This window comes from Argopecten irradians, chromosome 8 (genome assembly GCF_041381155.1).
Source record: "Argopecten irradians isolate NY chromosome 8, Ai_NY, whole genome shotgun sequence".
In the NCBI taxonomy this organism is placed as follows: Eukaryota; Metazoa; Mollusca; class Bivalvia; order Pectinida; family Pectinidae; genus Argopecten; species Argopecten irradians.
The window spans coordinates 18,715,967-18,730,691 of NC_091141.1; the positions used below are offsets into that span (position 1 = coordinate 18,715,967).

Sequence of the window (14,725 nt, forward strand, 5' to 3'; positions counted from 1 at the left end):
ATTTGAGAGAAATAAAGACAAAAGCTGAAGTAATGGATTGTTAACTGACCTCGGCAGTTTATTTGATCAGTTGTGTATATCGTATAAACTATGATCAATGCAACAAAATCACTAGTGTTTAAAACATCAGTAATATACATTCTTTCACATCACTGTAAGGGTTACAAAATGGTTCAGCATCACATACAGTGAATCATGTGTGAAAAATTCCAGAACAGATGAAGACTACATTGTACTTTCAATTTGGGCAATTTTCATACAGGTACATCTATGGCCAAACTCTATAAGTGAGTACCAGTCTGAATGGCCAAAGTCGCATTTGTCCCCAATCTGTGTCAGCAGTGATCATTCATGCAAAGTACATGTCATACAAAACGGGACTCCTGTAATCATCACAATTGGTTACATGATCATTTCTATGCAGTTGTGAAAATTCCATGAATACTGCTCATCTATACCAGACCATTACAGGCTATGTCATACATGCGATACACTTACATGACACTTGTAATTCACCACACACCCACACATATGGTACTCATTCACACTCACATCGCTCACCCAGTACACAGTGGAATCAACATAACTGCATGATACAAATCGAAACAAATGCAAACATTATTCACAAATTCTGTATAATGACAAAATTTTTTCCTTAGATGTTGATGCATGGAGATATAACAAATACAGTCAGTGTTACCAAATATGGAACATTGCAGTGTGATGGACCCACCTCAACATTTAATTTCATGTATAGTACAAAACCTGAAAATGTGTAGAATACTACTTTTTATAGTTTCTCCTTGGCCAACACATAATGTCAGTTAAAAGATTTCTGTCCACGTTGTTACAGGGACCAGAGTTTAAAATGTCCCTTCCTTCTTGTGTGACAAAAGTTATGTCCCTTTTCTTATCAGTGACAAAAGTCATTTCCATTCCCTAACAAATAAATGTCCCATCACATCAAGATTTGCTTGGTACACAATACAACAAGACAATATCACCAACAACCAGCAACAAGCAACCAGACTAAATTAGCTTTTAACTTTCATTGTCACTGGCAGTTAAAACAACGCCCAATGGCCCAGAAAAAGACTATTTTTCTTTATAAAAAGCAAAATAATGATGACTATGTATGCACCTTTTGCATACAAATATTTTCAGAAATTTTAATCTTTGTTCAAATCTCTGAGCTTTAGAACGCTATGATAGATCTCTATTTTGTTTACACTTCTATTGACGATGCTAATCGTCCTTTCCCCCCATAAACATTGGGGTCAGTGTTTATTCAAGTACAAGTCATTTTTGTTCAGAATATAGCATTAAATGTGGAGTTCTGTAACATCCACTACCACATTCATCATGTAAGGGAAAGATGATGGTCCTCCCGAGTCCACAGCGATGGTGGAAAAATGGATTTAAATGTCGCTGAACTTGCCGTAGTTTCCTATCTCATCCTATAGGCCATACTCTCATTCATCTCGGATAATTCACCCTTGAAATCTACATCAATCTTGATATCCAGGTCTCTCTGTTAAAAAGACAAAAGGACAAGTTAAAATAACTCTACAGCATCACATAAGATCCTGAACAAGTGTTGTATGTTAAAAGGCAAAAATATTCAGTACAATATCCCACTTCAGACACAAGATAGATTTGTCACATTCAACCATAACTTACTTCAGATACAGGACAAATTTGTTATATTCAATACCACAACTTCGGACACAAGATAGATTGGTCACCAAAGTAAACTCATTACTAAGAAAGATTCCGGTTACTGTAGGAGAATCTTTAAAACCCAGACAAAATGAGTACATGCACTACAATTTACAAATCACATTATTAAATTCCTGAGAACAACAAACTTTTACAAGAAACTATAAGGAAGGGTTTTTTAGTAATTGTGTCAAAGTAAAAGGGAACCGAAGGTTTCAAAGAATAGCTCGACAATATCACAGCTTAAGACATTAGAATCAGATTGTGTGTCTGTATTACTGAGACTTACATTAGAATCAGTTTGTGTGTCTGTGTTACTGAGACTTACATTAGAACCAGATTGTGTGTCTGTATTACTGAGACTTACATTAGAACCAGATTGTGTGTCTGTATTACTGAGACTTACATTAGAACCAGATTGTGTGTCTGTATTACTGAGACTTACATTAGAACCAGATTGTGTGTCTGTATTACTGAGACTTACATTACAATCAGAGTGTGTGTCTGTATTACTGAGACTTACATTAGAACTAGATTGTGTGTCTGTATTACTGAGACTTACATTAGAACCAGATTGTGTGTCTGTATTACTGAGACTTACATTAGAACCAGATTGTGTGTCTGTATTACTGAGACTTACATTAGAACCAGATTGTGTGTCTGTATTACTGAGACTTACATTAGAATCAGATTGTGTGTCTGTATTACTGAGACTTACATTAGAACTAGATTGTGTGTCTGTATTACTGAGACTTACATTAGAACCAGATTGTGTGTCTGTATTACTGAGACTTACATTAGAACCAGATTGTGTGTCTGTATTACTGAGACTTACATTAGAACCAGATTGTGTGTCTGTATTACTGAGACTTACATTAGAACCAGATTGTGTGTCTGTATTACTGAGACTTACATTAGAATCAGATTGTGTGTCTGTATTACTGAGACTTACATTAGAATCAGATTGTGTGTCTGTATTACTGAGACTTACATTAGAACCAGATAGTGTGTCAGATTACTGAGACTTACATTAGAACCAGATTGTGTGTCTGTATTACTGAGACTTACATTAGAATCAGATTGTGTGTCTGTATTACTGAGACTTACATTAGAACCAGATTGTGTGTCTGTATTACTGAGACTTACATTAGAATCAGATTGTGTGTCTGTATTACTGAGACTTACATTAGAACCAGATTGTGTGTCTGTATTACTGAGACTTACATTAGAATCAGATTGTGTGTCTGTATTACTGAGACTTACATTAGAATCAGATTGTGTGTCTGTATTACTGAGACTTACATTAGAATCAGATTGTGTGTCTGTATTACTGAGACTTACATTAGAATCAGATTGTGTGTCTGTATTACTGAGACTTACATTAGAATCAGATTGTGTGTCTGTATTACTGAGACTTACATTAGAACCAGATTGTGTGTCTGTATTACTGAGACTTACATTAGAATCAGATTGTGTGTCTGTATTACTGAGACTTACATTAGAACCAGATTGTGTGTCTGTATTACTGAGACTTACATTAGAATCAGATTGTGTGTCTGTATTACTGAGACTTACATTAGAACCAGATTGTGTGTCTGTATTACTGAGACTTACATTAGAACCAGACAGTGTGTCTGTATTACTGAGACTTACATTAGAATCAGATTGTGTGTCTGTATTACTGAGACTTACATTAGAATCAGATTGTGTGTCTGTATTACTGAGACTTACATTAGAATCAGATTGTGTGTCTGTATTACTGAGACTTACATTAGAATCAGATTGTGTGTCTGTATTACTGAGACTTACATTAGAATCAGATTGTGTGTCTGTATTACTGAGACTTACATTAGAATCAGATTGTGTGTCTGTATTACTGAGACTTACATTAGAACCAGATTGTGTGTCTGTATTACTGAGACTTACATTAGAACCAGATTGTGTGTCTGTATTACTGAGACTTACATTAGAATCAGATTGTGTGTCTGTATTACTGAGACTTACATTAGAACCAGACAGTGTGTGTCTGTATTACTGAGACTTACATTAGAATCAGATTGTGTGTCTGTATTACTGAGACTTACATAAGAACCAGATAGTGTGTCAGATAACTGAGACTTACATTAGAACCAGATTGTGTGTCTGTATTACTGAGACTTACATTAGAACCAGATTGTGTGTCTGTATTACTGAGACTTACATTAGAATCAGATTGTGTGTCTGTATTACCGAGACTTACATTAGAACCAGATTGTGTGTCTGTATTACTGAGACTTACATTAGAACCAGATTGTGTGTCTGTATTACTGAGACTTACATTAGAACCAGATTGTGTGTCTGTATTACTGAGACTTACAAAGATTGTGTGTCTGTATTACTGAGACTTACATTAGAATCAGATTGTGTGTCTATATTACTATGACTTACAAAAAGATTGTGTGTCTGTATTACTATGACTTACAAAAAGATTGTGTGTCTGTATTACTATGACTTACAAAAGATAGTGTTTTTGTATTACTTAGACTTACATTGTTCTTTTTGTTGGGTTCCAATGCAATGGTGCCAAACAGTTCCTCTCCTTTCTTCACGGTCAGATCTAGCTGGTCGAAGTAAAACACAGTCTGTTTCCAGTGGGTGTAGGGGGCCTCTGGAGCTGCACAAGGGAGATAATACAGGACATTTAACTAAAAATTTTAATATATTTGAATAAACTAAAACTTAAACGGCCTCCCTTCCTTATGTAAAAGGACACAAGGAGATCAGACTGGAGAAATCGAGTCAAGGATTTCAATTAATTATCTTGCAAAACTCTCCATACAAAACAGGTTTTAAAATCTGATGGAATTTACCGTATTCAAATAATGGATATTGAATGATGAAATATATTATTAATTTCTTCCCTCCAAGCAAAAACATAAAACTTTCCTTATTCATTTTATGCCTATCTTTATGCCTATAAAATAATTTTCAAAATATTTTTTTTTCAAATTGGAAGTTCAGTGCACATATAATTGCCTGTCTGAAGAAACCACTATAAAAGATCAGTTAAGGGCGTTCTAAACAGTGATCGAATGCACCGTTAGCTCGGACCTCCTCGGGTCAATAAGTGAATTCGGAACTGCACATGAAAACACTTTTGTGACTAAGATAATGAAGAATAGTGATCTATATGTTATCCACCTAACGGTATCTTACCTATTAACATTAAAATCAGGATAGTATAGTCGATAAACAACAGCTAAAAGAAAGCTTGATATTGGGTGAAAATCAAAGTTTGCCGGTAGGTGTAGCTTCCAAAAACTTAAAATGTTGTCGTTGTATCTTTAAATTTGTATCTTTTTAAATTTATTTTAACACTCGTAAATATACATGTATGTGTTTTAAGAAAGATACAAGTAAATCAAGATAGTTCAATTTTGTCGAGTCATCCTCTAGTTATACAACTAGCTACAGATACAGAAATATTTTCGTCTCTCCATCGCCCTACCCCTACTTTTCTTTCAATTTGTACAAGACTATTTCATGAATATTGCGTATGTAGAAGTCTACATGTACATTGCATCATATTTAACGAATATGATTTTCAATAAGCACCAACATCTTCGGGAAACAGGACTTTATTTAGACATGTATTTGTACGATACAACATAACTACATGTACTGTAAGCCTATTTAGATAACGGCTCCTGTTTTGAGAAAATGATGAAGTACTGTGGTTCAGTTGATCAGTTATCTTACTGATTAGCAAATGTCAGCTAGTGTCAACAACAGTATTATATTTTTGATATAGAAATTAAACATGTATATATATGTAGGTATAGACAATAAATTCATTCCCTATCTAATCAACTGAACGTAGATCGAGGATTCAGAATAAGAGATGTTCGTTTGCCTACTTATAGTACAGGTAATCTTGAGGATCCAAAAATCTGTTTCAGTTTACATACTTCGGATACTAAATATATATCTACATGTATTATGTATGCAGATGTTACTTCAAAAAGCATACAAAGGTATACAGTTGTGTATAACAACATCAATTTTATCGACATTTTTGTGATCGAGTTGAAGTCATCAACTTTGATCATTGTCACGTAGACGCTTTTCAAGGCTATAATTTTGGAGCCAAAAATCAAATTTCTGCTTGAATATTTGGGTAAACGACTATTGAAGCTAAGTTATCTTGACGACAGAAAGATAGATTTTGATCAAATGTTTATTCAAATTATGTACTTTAAGTTGAAATTCAAATGGAAAATTTCGCTAGTTTTAGATCTCATTTATATGCATTTCCATAAAAATTTCACAATCAATGTATTTTTAAGAGTGGAAACTACATAGAGGTCATTGATAGCCATATAAACTTAAATATTAATGATGAAAAATGTTGTTGTTTGTAATATTTCAGTCTATTACCAAGCTTTGAAAATATGTGTGTAAAATTGTATTTTGAGAAAAACAGACTGTAAAGTGGGGTTATTGAGAGTACAATATTTCCAAAACCGCATGGTCAAATTTAAAATAAAAGTCTTAATAAACAGTTTATCAACCAATCTTTCAGTGGGCAAATATTAAAGAAAATTAAACGAGGGGAAATTTTCAGGCCTAACTGTATCGAACCATCTTAAGACAAACGTATGTGTATGTTTTACCTGTGGAGAAACCGGTCCTCTTGTGACACTTTGTGAACTCCATATTGAAGAAGGTTACAAGAGCGTGAACATAGTCGTTACGGCGACACTGAAGGTGAAATGGAGCCTTGAACGTCAAATCTTCTTCCTTGACGGTGTAGATATCTACTTCCTTCACAAGACATGAGTTGGTAATCACTTGTTTTGGGTCTACGACGTCCACCAGGGGCTCAGAAATGGCTACCTTACGGATCACACTCATGTCAAAGCCATAAACACAGTCCCACCCTGTCAATAGTAAATTACAGTATATTTATTATTTCAAAGCCTTTTCTTTTCTAGTGACATACTGCTTTTTTGTTGTTATTTTCCCCAATTTTAATCAGAAGCAAACCGTATAGTAAGGCTCTGTTGCACATCTTTGAATTCCATGAAAATTTAAGCTCCTCCAGCAAATTTACAGACTGATAGAGGTTGGACAAATGAAATATTAAAACAACATACAGATGTTTGGCACGTGAAATATTAAAACAATCTACACTGCCATTATTTTGTAAACCTTAAATGGATAAAACATTGTTTCAGCATCAGTTCTTCATCATATTGGTAAAATTTTACAAAATGAGTAGATATTTCAAAATCAAAACACTACTGGGAAAGTGTACCAAGGCCTTAAAAAGGCAATAAGACTTACACTACAAGTTACAGGCCCTAAAAGGCAATAAGACCTACAGGCCCTAAAAAGGCAATTTAAAGACCTACAGGCCCTAAAAAGGCAATAAGCTAAATTACAGGCCCTAAAAAGGCAATAAATTACTACACTGCCATTATTTTGTTAACCTTAAATGGATAAAACATTGTTTCAGCATCAGTTCTTCATCATATTGGTAAAATTTTACAAAATGAGTAGATATTTCAAAATCAAAACACTACTGGGAAAGTGTACCAAGGCCTTAAAAAGGCAATAAGACTTACACTACAAGTTACAGGCCCTTAAAGGCAATAAGACCTACAGGCCCTAAAAAGGCAATTTAAAGACCTACAGGCCCTAAAAAGGCAATAAGACTTACAGGCCCTAAAAAGGCAATAAGATTTACAGGCCCTAAAAAGGCAATAAGACTTACAGGCCCTAAAAAGGCAATAAGACTTACAGGCCCTAAAAAGGCAATAAGATTTACAGGCCCTAAAAAGGCAATAAGACTTACAGGCCCTACAAAGGCAAGAAGACTTACAGGCCCTAAAAAGGCAATAAGATTTACAGGCCCTAAAAAGCCTACAAGCCCTAAAAAGGCAATAAGACTTACAGGCCCTAAAAAGGCATTAAGACTTACAGTTGATCTTCTCATCCTTGTACTGCCTGTCTTCTATAGCTGTGACGTAGAGTACTGCTCTGTCAGGGAAGATGAGACCATCAGGTTTCTGGGGGAGAAAAACGAATGATTCAACTGCCTTATTCACATGAGGAGACAGGAAGCAATTCAATAGCCTTATTCATAAGGGGAGAGAAAGGAACGATTCAACAGCCTTACTCAAATGAGGAGAGAGGAAGCGATTCAACAGCCTTACTCACAAGGGTAGAGAAAGGAACAATTCAACATCCTTATTCACAAGGGGAGACAGGAATGATTCAATGGCCTTAATTACAGGGGGAGATAAGGAACGATTCAACAGCCTTCCTTACAGAGGGAGAGAAATGAACGATTCAACAACTTTTATTTACAGGGGGAGAGAAATGAATGATTCAACAGCCTTACAAGGGGAGAGAAATGAACAATCCAACAGCGTTACTCACAGGGGGAGAGAAATAAACAATTCAACAGCCTTACTCGCAGGGGGAGAGAAAGGAACGATTCAACAGGCATACTTAATATTATCTGCTTAAACATTTCTTACAAAAGTGTACACTAAAATATGCATGTGGAAGCTACTCCAATATAATAGCATTATTTCAATGGATCAGTTTTAATAATTTTTTGATGTGAAACCTACCAGCCACTTGTCACGGGCAAAGATCACAGTATTTAACATGGATTCGTAGAATAAACAGTAGCCCATCCACTCGCTGATGATAATGTCAACCTTTTCAATACCGTCAGGTAATGTCACTTCCTCCACTTTTCCTTTGATCAGGGTTACAGCTGTAAATATAAACAATCATCACCCTTAGATTACAACACATATTAGCTACCTTTAAATCTACACCCATTTCTACCTCACTTTTGCGATGGGAAACTGTCTAGCATTTGCTCATTGGACTTTGCAACAATTTTGTCAGTGTGAATGTGATGTTCAGTAGAGATTATTTTCTCTCTTCAAATTTGGAGACACTTCTTATAAATTTGATATTTTTTATAAGACTTAAGAAAACACAATTTTGTGTGAAACATGATGCTCTTACTTTTATCAAAATTGTTTGTCTCCATGATCTTCTGGGCATAGTCTATAATACTGGAACAGTCAATCTGTTGAAAAAGAAAATTATAATGGTGATTAAGGTAGAAAGTCTTGATTATCTTTTACATTAAATTTAAGCAAGTTAAGAATGGTGACTTTCAATAGCTTTGATACACAAATCTAAAACTTTTCCTCTGAAAATCAACATGCATGTATGCAATTTGAAATTATGTTTTTGAACCGAACATGCCACTTAAAGTGAACAGTCGGGCAAGGATGGCTAAAGTCGGTAAAAATGGTGTGAATGTATCCAGTATAATTTCTTATGAAATACAAATAGAATATCTCTCGTCAAAATCTGTCTGCGTACGAAGAAATTAATTTTAAGTATAGGAATCCTAAAACGTCCTCCCGGCTGACTATGCCGGTGGTTACATTTCCACGCAGCCTCGCTTTCAATGCTTCAACTTTTATTTATTTCAATGGTCAGAACTGGGAAATGTAAGCAGAACTTGACCGTCGTATTAATATGTGAGAACTTTTGGAAGGCCAATGAACGCATTTAGACTGGTTTTCTTTGCCCGACTATTCACTTTAAGGCCACTCAAGTTATTATAGACTTACCCCTATAACCTTGGCAGCGCCGGCTTTAGCAGCAAACATACACAAGATCCCAGTACCACAACCAACATCTAAGACAACTTTGCCTTTAAACAGGTGCTTGTTGTGTATCATAGCGTTTCTGTAGGTCAGTGTCCGTACTTCATCTTTTAACATTTCCTGTAAATAACAAAAGATGACCTCTACAACTTTTACAATATCTATTGATAATCATTGAGACAAAATGAATTCTCAATTTTTTTAGATCTGTTCAGCTGTATTACCGATATATATTCGACTAAGGACTGAACTTTGCTAATAATTAACCATTGTTATCAATTACCTCATGGATACCGAAATGACCATAAGAATCAAAGTAGTAATCCTTGGATGTCATGTCATCTTTGTCCTTTCCAGCAGGTCGGGGGCCAGCATCACCATTACAGGTTGGCACTTCCTCTGTAGTGGAGGTGGTCGTGGGAGTGGTGGTTGTTGTTGGTGTAGTCTACAAACAAATAAATAAACACTGTTAACCTGACTTTATGAGTGTACGAATACCATTCTCTCTCTAATGTGCACTTAATACCATTTTTCTTTCTGAAAATGGACAGATGGAATGTCAAAATTGACCAATAATCACCATTAATCGGTTATTGTATAATAAATAATTATGATTGTGATACCAAATTTCAGATATTGTCATCAGACATCTTGCTGTTTTTCTGTACTTTTTTTTTTATTATATCCAGTTGTTAATTATCATAATGAAATGCAAAATTTTTGAGACACAAAGCTGAAGATTATGAACACTTATAGCTTTTTTTTCCTCAAATCTTATGTAATTTTGTAATTAATATCTTTTTTCTCTAAACTAATTTTCCATCTGGGCAGTTGCAATGATTCAAACTCAAAACCCAGAGGTGAAGGCCTACAGGATTGTAGGGACATCTTAACCACTAATCAATACAGTGGCTGCAATGCCTTTTACAGATTGGTAAAAACCAGTATCTTGCGTATATATATGCCAACTAGAGTATTATATCCCAATTGGAACATGGATTTGTTACTAAAAAGAGACAAAAATGCTTTAAAATGAACATGGTCCAAATATTTCCAAAATCTCATTTATCTAAGCATGAAACACTACACAAATGCCAAAATGGGAATTATTTGCAAGTCGGAAAATTAAGAAATGAAAATAGATGCAATACTTTGAAAAGTTGCATCAAGTTTCTATGTAACAAACGCTTCTTCTCATCTTATGCTCAAATTTTGGTAAATTTTACTTGATCTTGGCATCTTTTAACACGATTTCTTTTAACATATAGCATAAGTTTAGATTTCATTGATTTAGGCCATTTTAGTAACAAATCCATACTCCAATTGGACTATAATTGGCTAGTTTGTGTATAATACGCAATTTGGAGGCTTTCCTCGACATGTTATAGTTAGGCCATAGTACATTTAAATACACATGTATTAATGTGTAGGTCCCCAGTCTCGTAAGTCTGGCCATATGCATCTACATTACATACATGTGCATTCATGCAAATGTATGTATACGTCTTTCGACAAGATGGAATTAATTCCCTTAATCGAGATTTTGGCTTCACCGAATGTATTTTGAGAAAACAAAAAACAAATGTAAAACATGACATCCTGTAAATTGTAAAACGTGATCGACTAATTGCGTAATGAGATACCCACTTTCAGACATTGGCCATTGTGTCGGGTCCATGTGCTAATATAAAGCATCATTACGACCCACGCTGGCCAATCTAAAACGCGGTTTGCAAGTTTTTGTAATTAAATTAGGAATGATATCATAAAAAAACTCGATATCATAGAAGTTAAGCCATTTTCTTCGCTAACAAAGAAATAAAAAATACACGGATCCATTCAAAAATATATGATGAAGTGGTACCGAAAAAAACAATGTCAAACAAATCAAATAGAGAACGATCTCTCATTAAAAACACATAATAAGATGCATTAAACAACATTAATCAATCTGGCGAAATTAAACAGTAAACTAAAACTGATATATGTCATTTCTACGAATACCGAATCGACGCATTTCAGTGGTACCTCCATGTGCTCTGCCATTTTGAACCCTTGTGAAGCGCGCACATGGCCGGGAACTACGTCATCGAAAAGTGTGAATAATTTTGGGCTGTACTAAACCGGAAAGCATGGATGAAAATATGCGGATTCAAAACATCGGTAATCGATTTTCGCCCTGTTGAATAAAGATTTCTTGAATAATTTACTCCATTTATCCCCCCCCCCCCCCCCCAAAAAAAAAAAATTCCTAAAATGTGCCAAAAAATTGATAAAAGTGTGGCAAAAATATTTTTTTTATGATTTTGGTGATGAGCGGACATTTAAAAGTACTGTACTGCAGTGTTTCATGCTTAGATAAATGAGATTTTGGAAATATTCCATGTAGATGGGCTTATTAGCAATAAGAAAAGCCAATAAAAAGTATACCTCACCGCATTATTTTTCGAAATATGACCGATTTTCTTTCTAATATCCCTTAAATTTTGGTCTGAACACGTTAAAAATATCCGAATCCGTAGCACTTTTCAACGTTTTATGTTATTCATTTACCCTTGTTAATTTTCTATATTAATTATATTATTGGAGCATACAAGATAACACAATAATTAGTATAATTACATATATTCATGATTTTATTATATAAAATATAACAAACCAGTTTTCAAGCTATATATGTAGGCCTGACCTTAACTTTCAAAAAGAGTTTAATTCAGCATGAAATATATCAGCTTTTTCCGAGACAAATATTTTGCTCTGTGTGAAATTGTATTAAAATGGACTATTTTCCGTTATAGCATCTTTCAAATTAAATGTAAAGATCGATTCTATCAAAAAATAAAATAAAAATATTTTCCAGCAATTTTATTTCCGTAATTTGTTTGTCCGTTTCCCGACGAAAATTAGTAGACCGGTTTCTTACGCAGAGTGCCTATTTAAATCGTATTATATTTAAATCTCTGCTATAAAGAAGTTCCCATTTTTTCCATACAGTATGGTTTTTTTTTTTTTATTTTATCAAGTGCAAATTGCTCTCTGTATAGCGTTATTTTTCCATTTTGATTTTACTAAAACTATTACTTGTATCTTGTAACTTGATTAATCCATAATTATGTTTGTAGTATTATTACATTGATATTTTTACAGTCAAAATAATTGATAGTGTTCTTATGACATATACACCATTTTGGAATAATATAGACTTTGATGAATGCCACAGAAAACTGTTGGGAAAGCACTTGTATAATTTTTACAGTAAAATGTATCACTGCATTCAGAATAAGTCAGTATAATAAACGCAACCACACACCATTTATATAGCAAAATCACAATAATATATATATATATAATATATATATATATTGATTTTTCTTACTTTTATAAAAAATTTTCTTCTTGGGTATCAATTTGAGTACACATAATGTGGCAAAACTAAAGTATTTCGACACATGCTATTAATCGCACTAACAGTAAAAATAAGCACTGTAATATAAAAAAAAGCATCAAAATAAACTTTATATGCTCTTGTTCAAAACAAATTAGAAAAAATGAAACACACCAAGCAACAAATGTCATATAAGGGAAATCGGTGTGTATTATTGGTATCAATTTGGGTACAATGACGTTACTGTGTGTGTATGCCAGGACAGAAACATTAATGTTTCTAGTCAGGGCGGACCTCGAAGCGAAAAACACACAATGTACAAATCAAAAAGGGCGAAAATAGGATTCGCATCTGCGTGCGATTTAAAATAAACTTTGTGTTTCATAATCATCACATTTATCAGACAAATTGTCTATGGGCATTTTGGTGGGCCTTAATAAATTAATTGTAACTAATTCCCAGATTCATGTGTTAAACTTACTGTACAGGTACTGAATAGCATGCATGATAAAAGTTTTACGATTTTTTGCTACCATCCTGGGTTTATTTTATAAAACCCACTGTACTATGCTAACAGTTACACTGTTTTCCAGCCGTTGTAAGTCCTGGACTTGTAAGGCCGATCTATATTTCACTCGTCCTTGATCTTCTTCTTGTTGCACAAAGAGGTGATATTTTACATTATGTATATCTTAAAATCTCTATTCACAATTAAAAGTTTTAAAAAGGTTTAAAAGAAGCAATTTCTGGTAATCAGCGAAACAATTTCACTAGCTTACAACTTTAGAGTCCTGTTTTCTTCACTAAGTTTTGACACCGCAATATATCAAACTATCACCTAGACTGGATCATTACTTATACAATTATGGCAACAGTAGTGATTGTACGATATATCTTTATCTTCCTAAAGTTTGATATTGGTATGAAATCTGAATTTCTTATTTAGCGACACAGTGACACTAAAATAGATCACTTATTTTTTCAAACGTGGTTTGTACAGTAATAACCTAGTTAATAACACAGTACTGTATTGAATATGTATCAAAAAACTAAATATGGACACTCTTGTATGTCCAAATTGATATAAACTATAAGTATATTCTCAGGACCCTCACACTGGGGAACCCAGACTGGCAGTGTTTAAACTCCGGTACGTTCCGTAGGCTGATTAACGTACGTGGGCAAGACTATGCAGGCCCCTGTGCCATGTGAACACAATTTAAAAAGTCCGGATATATGTCCACTCTCCATTTAGATGCTAACTTCCGGTCAAAAGGTACATAAACACTTGCGAAAATAACAAAGGGAAATTTTACAGGTAAGTTTGGCAGCATTTTAATGTTTATATTCACGGAACAGATAATCGGTTATTCCTCGGTAAGTGTATAATTTTCTACGTGATACATGCACACGTGCACTATCTGTGAACACGATTGAGAAATTACATTTCTGATGTAAGTGACTGTCAGGTTGCAAATTATGAATCATCTCATTGAGATCACTGCAGCAAGCTTGTAGTGTTGCTGCAACACATGGCTGACGCATACCTCTGGTTTGGAAACATTTAGGCCTACTAGGAGCGAATATAAATATATGCATTATTATTATGTTAAACGGTCAAATTATGATTTTTTATTTGACGCGATATTAATTGTAGGTTTATTGTGGAAGCCTGCATTTTGTCATTTAATTTGATGTCTTGATGCTTGAATGAGGTGCTACTTTGTCTGTTAATCAAGTAAGATTGAGCATCTGAAATCTAAAGTTATTTGAGTCAAATATAAAACACAAATGTCAATTGATTCTCTTTGACCTTAATTTATTCGACCAGGAATATCAAGAAGCAAGTGAAGCAATCTGGGCTGTTGTTGGGACCTTATTAATTTAGATACCAGGAAAATATTGATATTAATGCTAGAAAGTTGATTACCCTGGT

General features: G+C 34.2%; 2 protein-coding genes across 3 annotated transcripts in view; one reads left to right on the forward strand and one right to left on the reverse strand.

The window, feature by feature from the left end:
- Positions 1 to 30: 30 nt before the first annotated feature.
- Positions 31 to 11,531, reverse strand: LOC138329585 (protein arginine N-methyltransferase 1-like). 2 transcript variants are annotated; one of them, XM_069276669.1, is made up of 9 exons: positions 11,433 to 11,531; positions 9,688 to 9,849; positions 9,369 to 9,524; positions 8,749 to 8,812; positions 8,340 to 8,488; positions 7,682 to 7,769; positions 6,372 to 6,638; positions 4,248 to 4,372; positions 31 to 1,531 (listed from the first exon to the last, which is right to left on the reverse strand). In XM_069276669.1, exons 1-9 carry the CDS (start codon positions 11,448 to 11,450, stop codon positions 1,448 to 1,450), a joined length of 1,113 nt encoding a protein of 370 aa, XP_069132770.1. In that variant the 5' UTR covers positions 11,451 to 11,531; the 3' UTR covers positions 31 to 1,447. The 2 variants fall into 2 exon arrangements, with proteins under 2 accessions (XP_069132770.1, XP_069132769.1); XM_069276668.1 differs by having other exon boundaries at positions 11,409 to 11,529.
- Positions 11,532 to 14,015: 2,484 nt separating this feature from the next.
- Positions 14,016 to 14,725, forward strand: part of LOC138329765 (CD151 antigen-like) — a 29,823-nt gene continuing 29,113 nt past the window's right edge. Inside the window, exon 1 of the mRNA XM_069277055.1 lies at positions 14,016 to 14,107. The gene's annotated coding sequence lies outside the window, so the exon portion shown is untranslated. The remainder of the gene's footprint in view (positions 14,108 to 14,725) is intronic.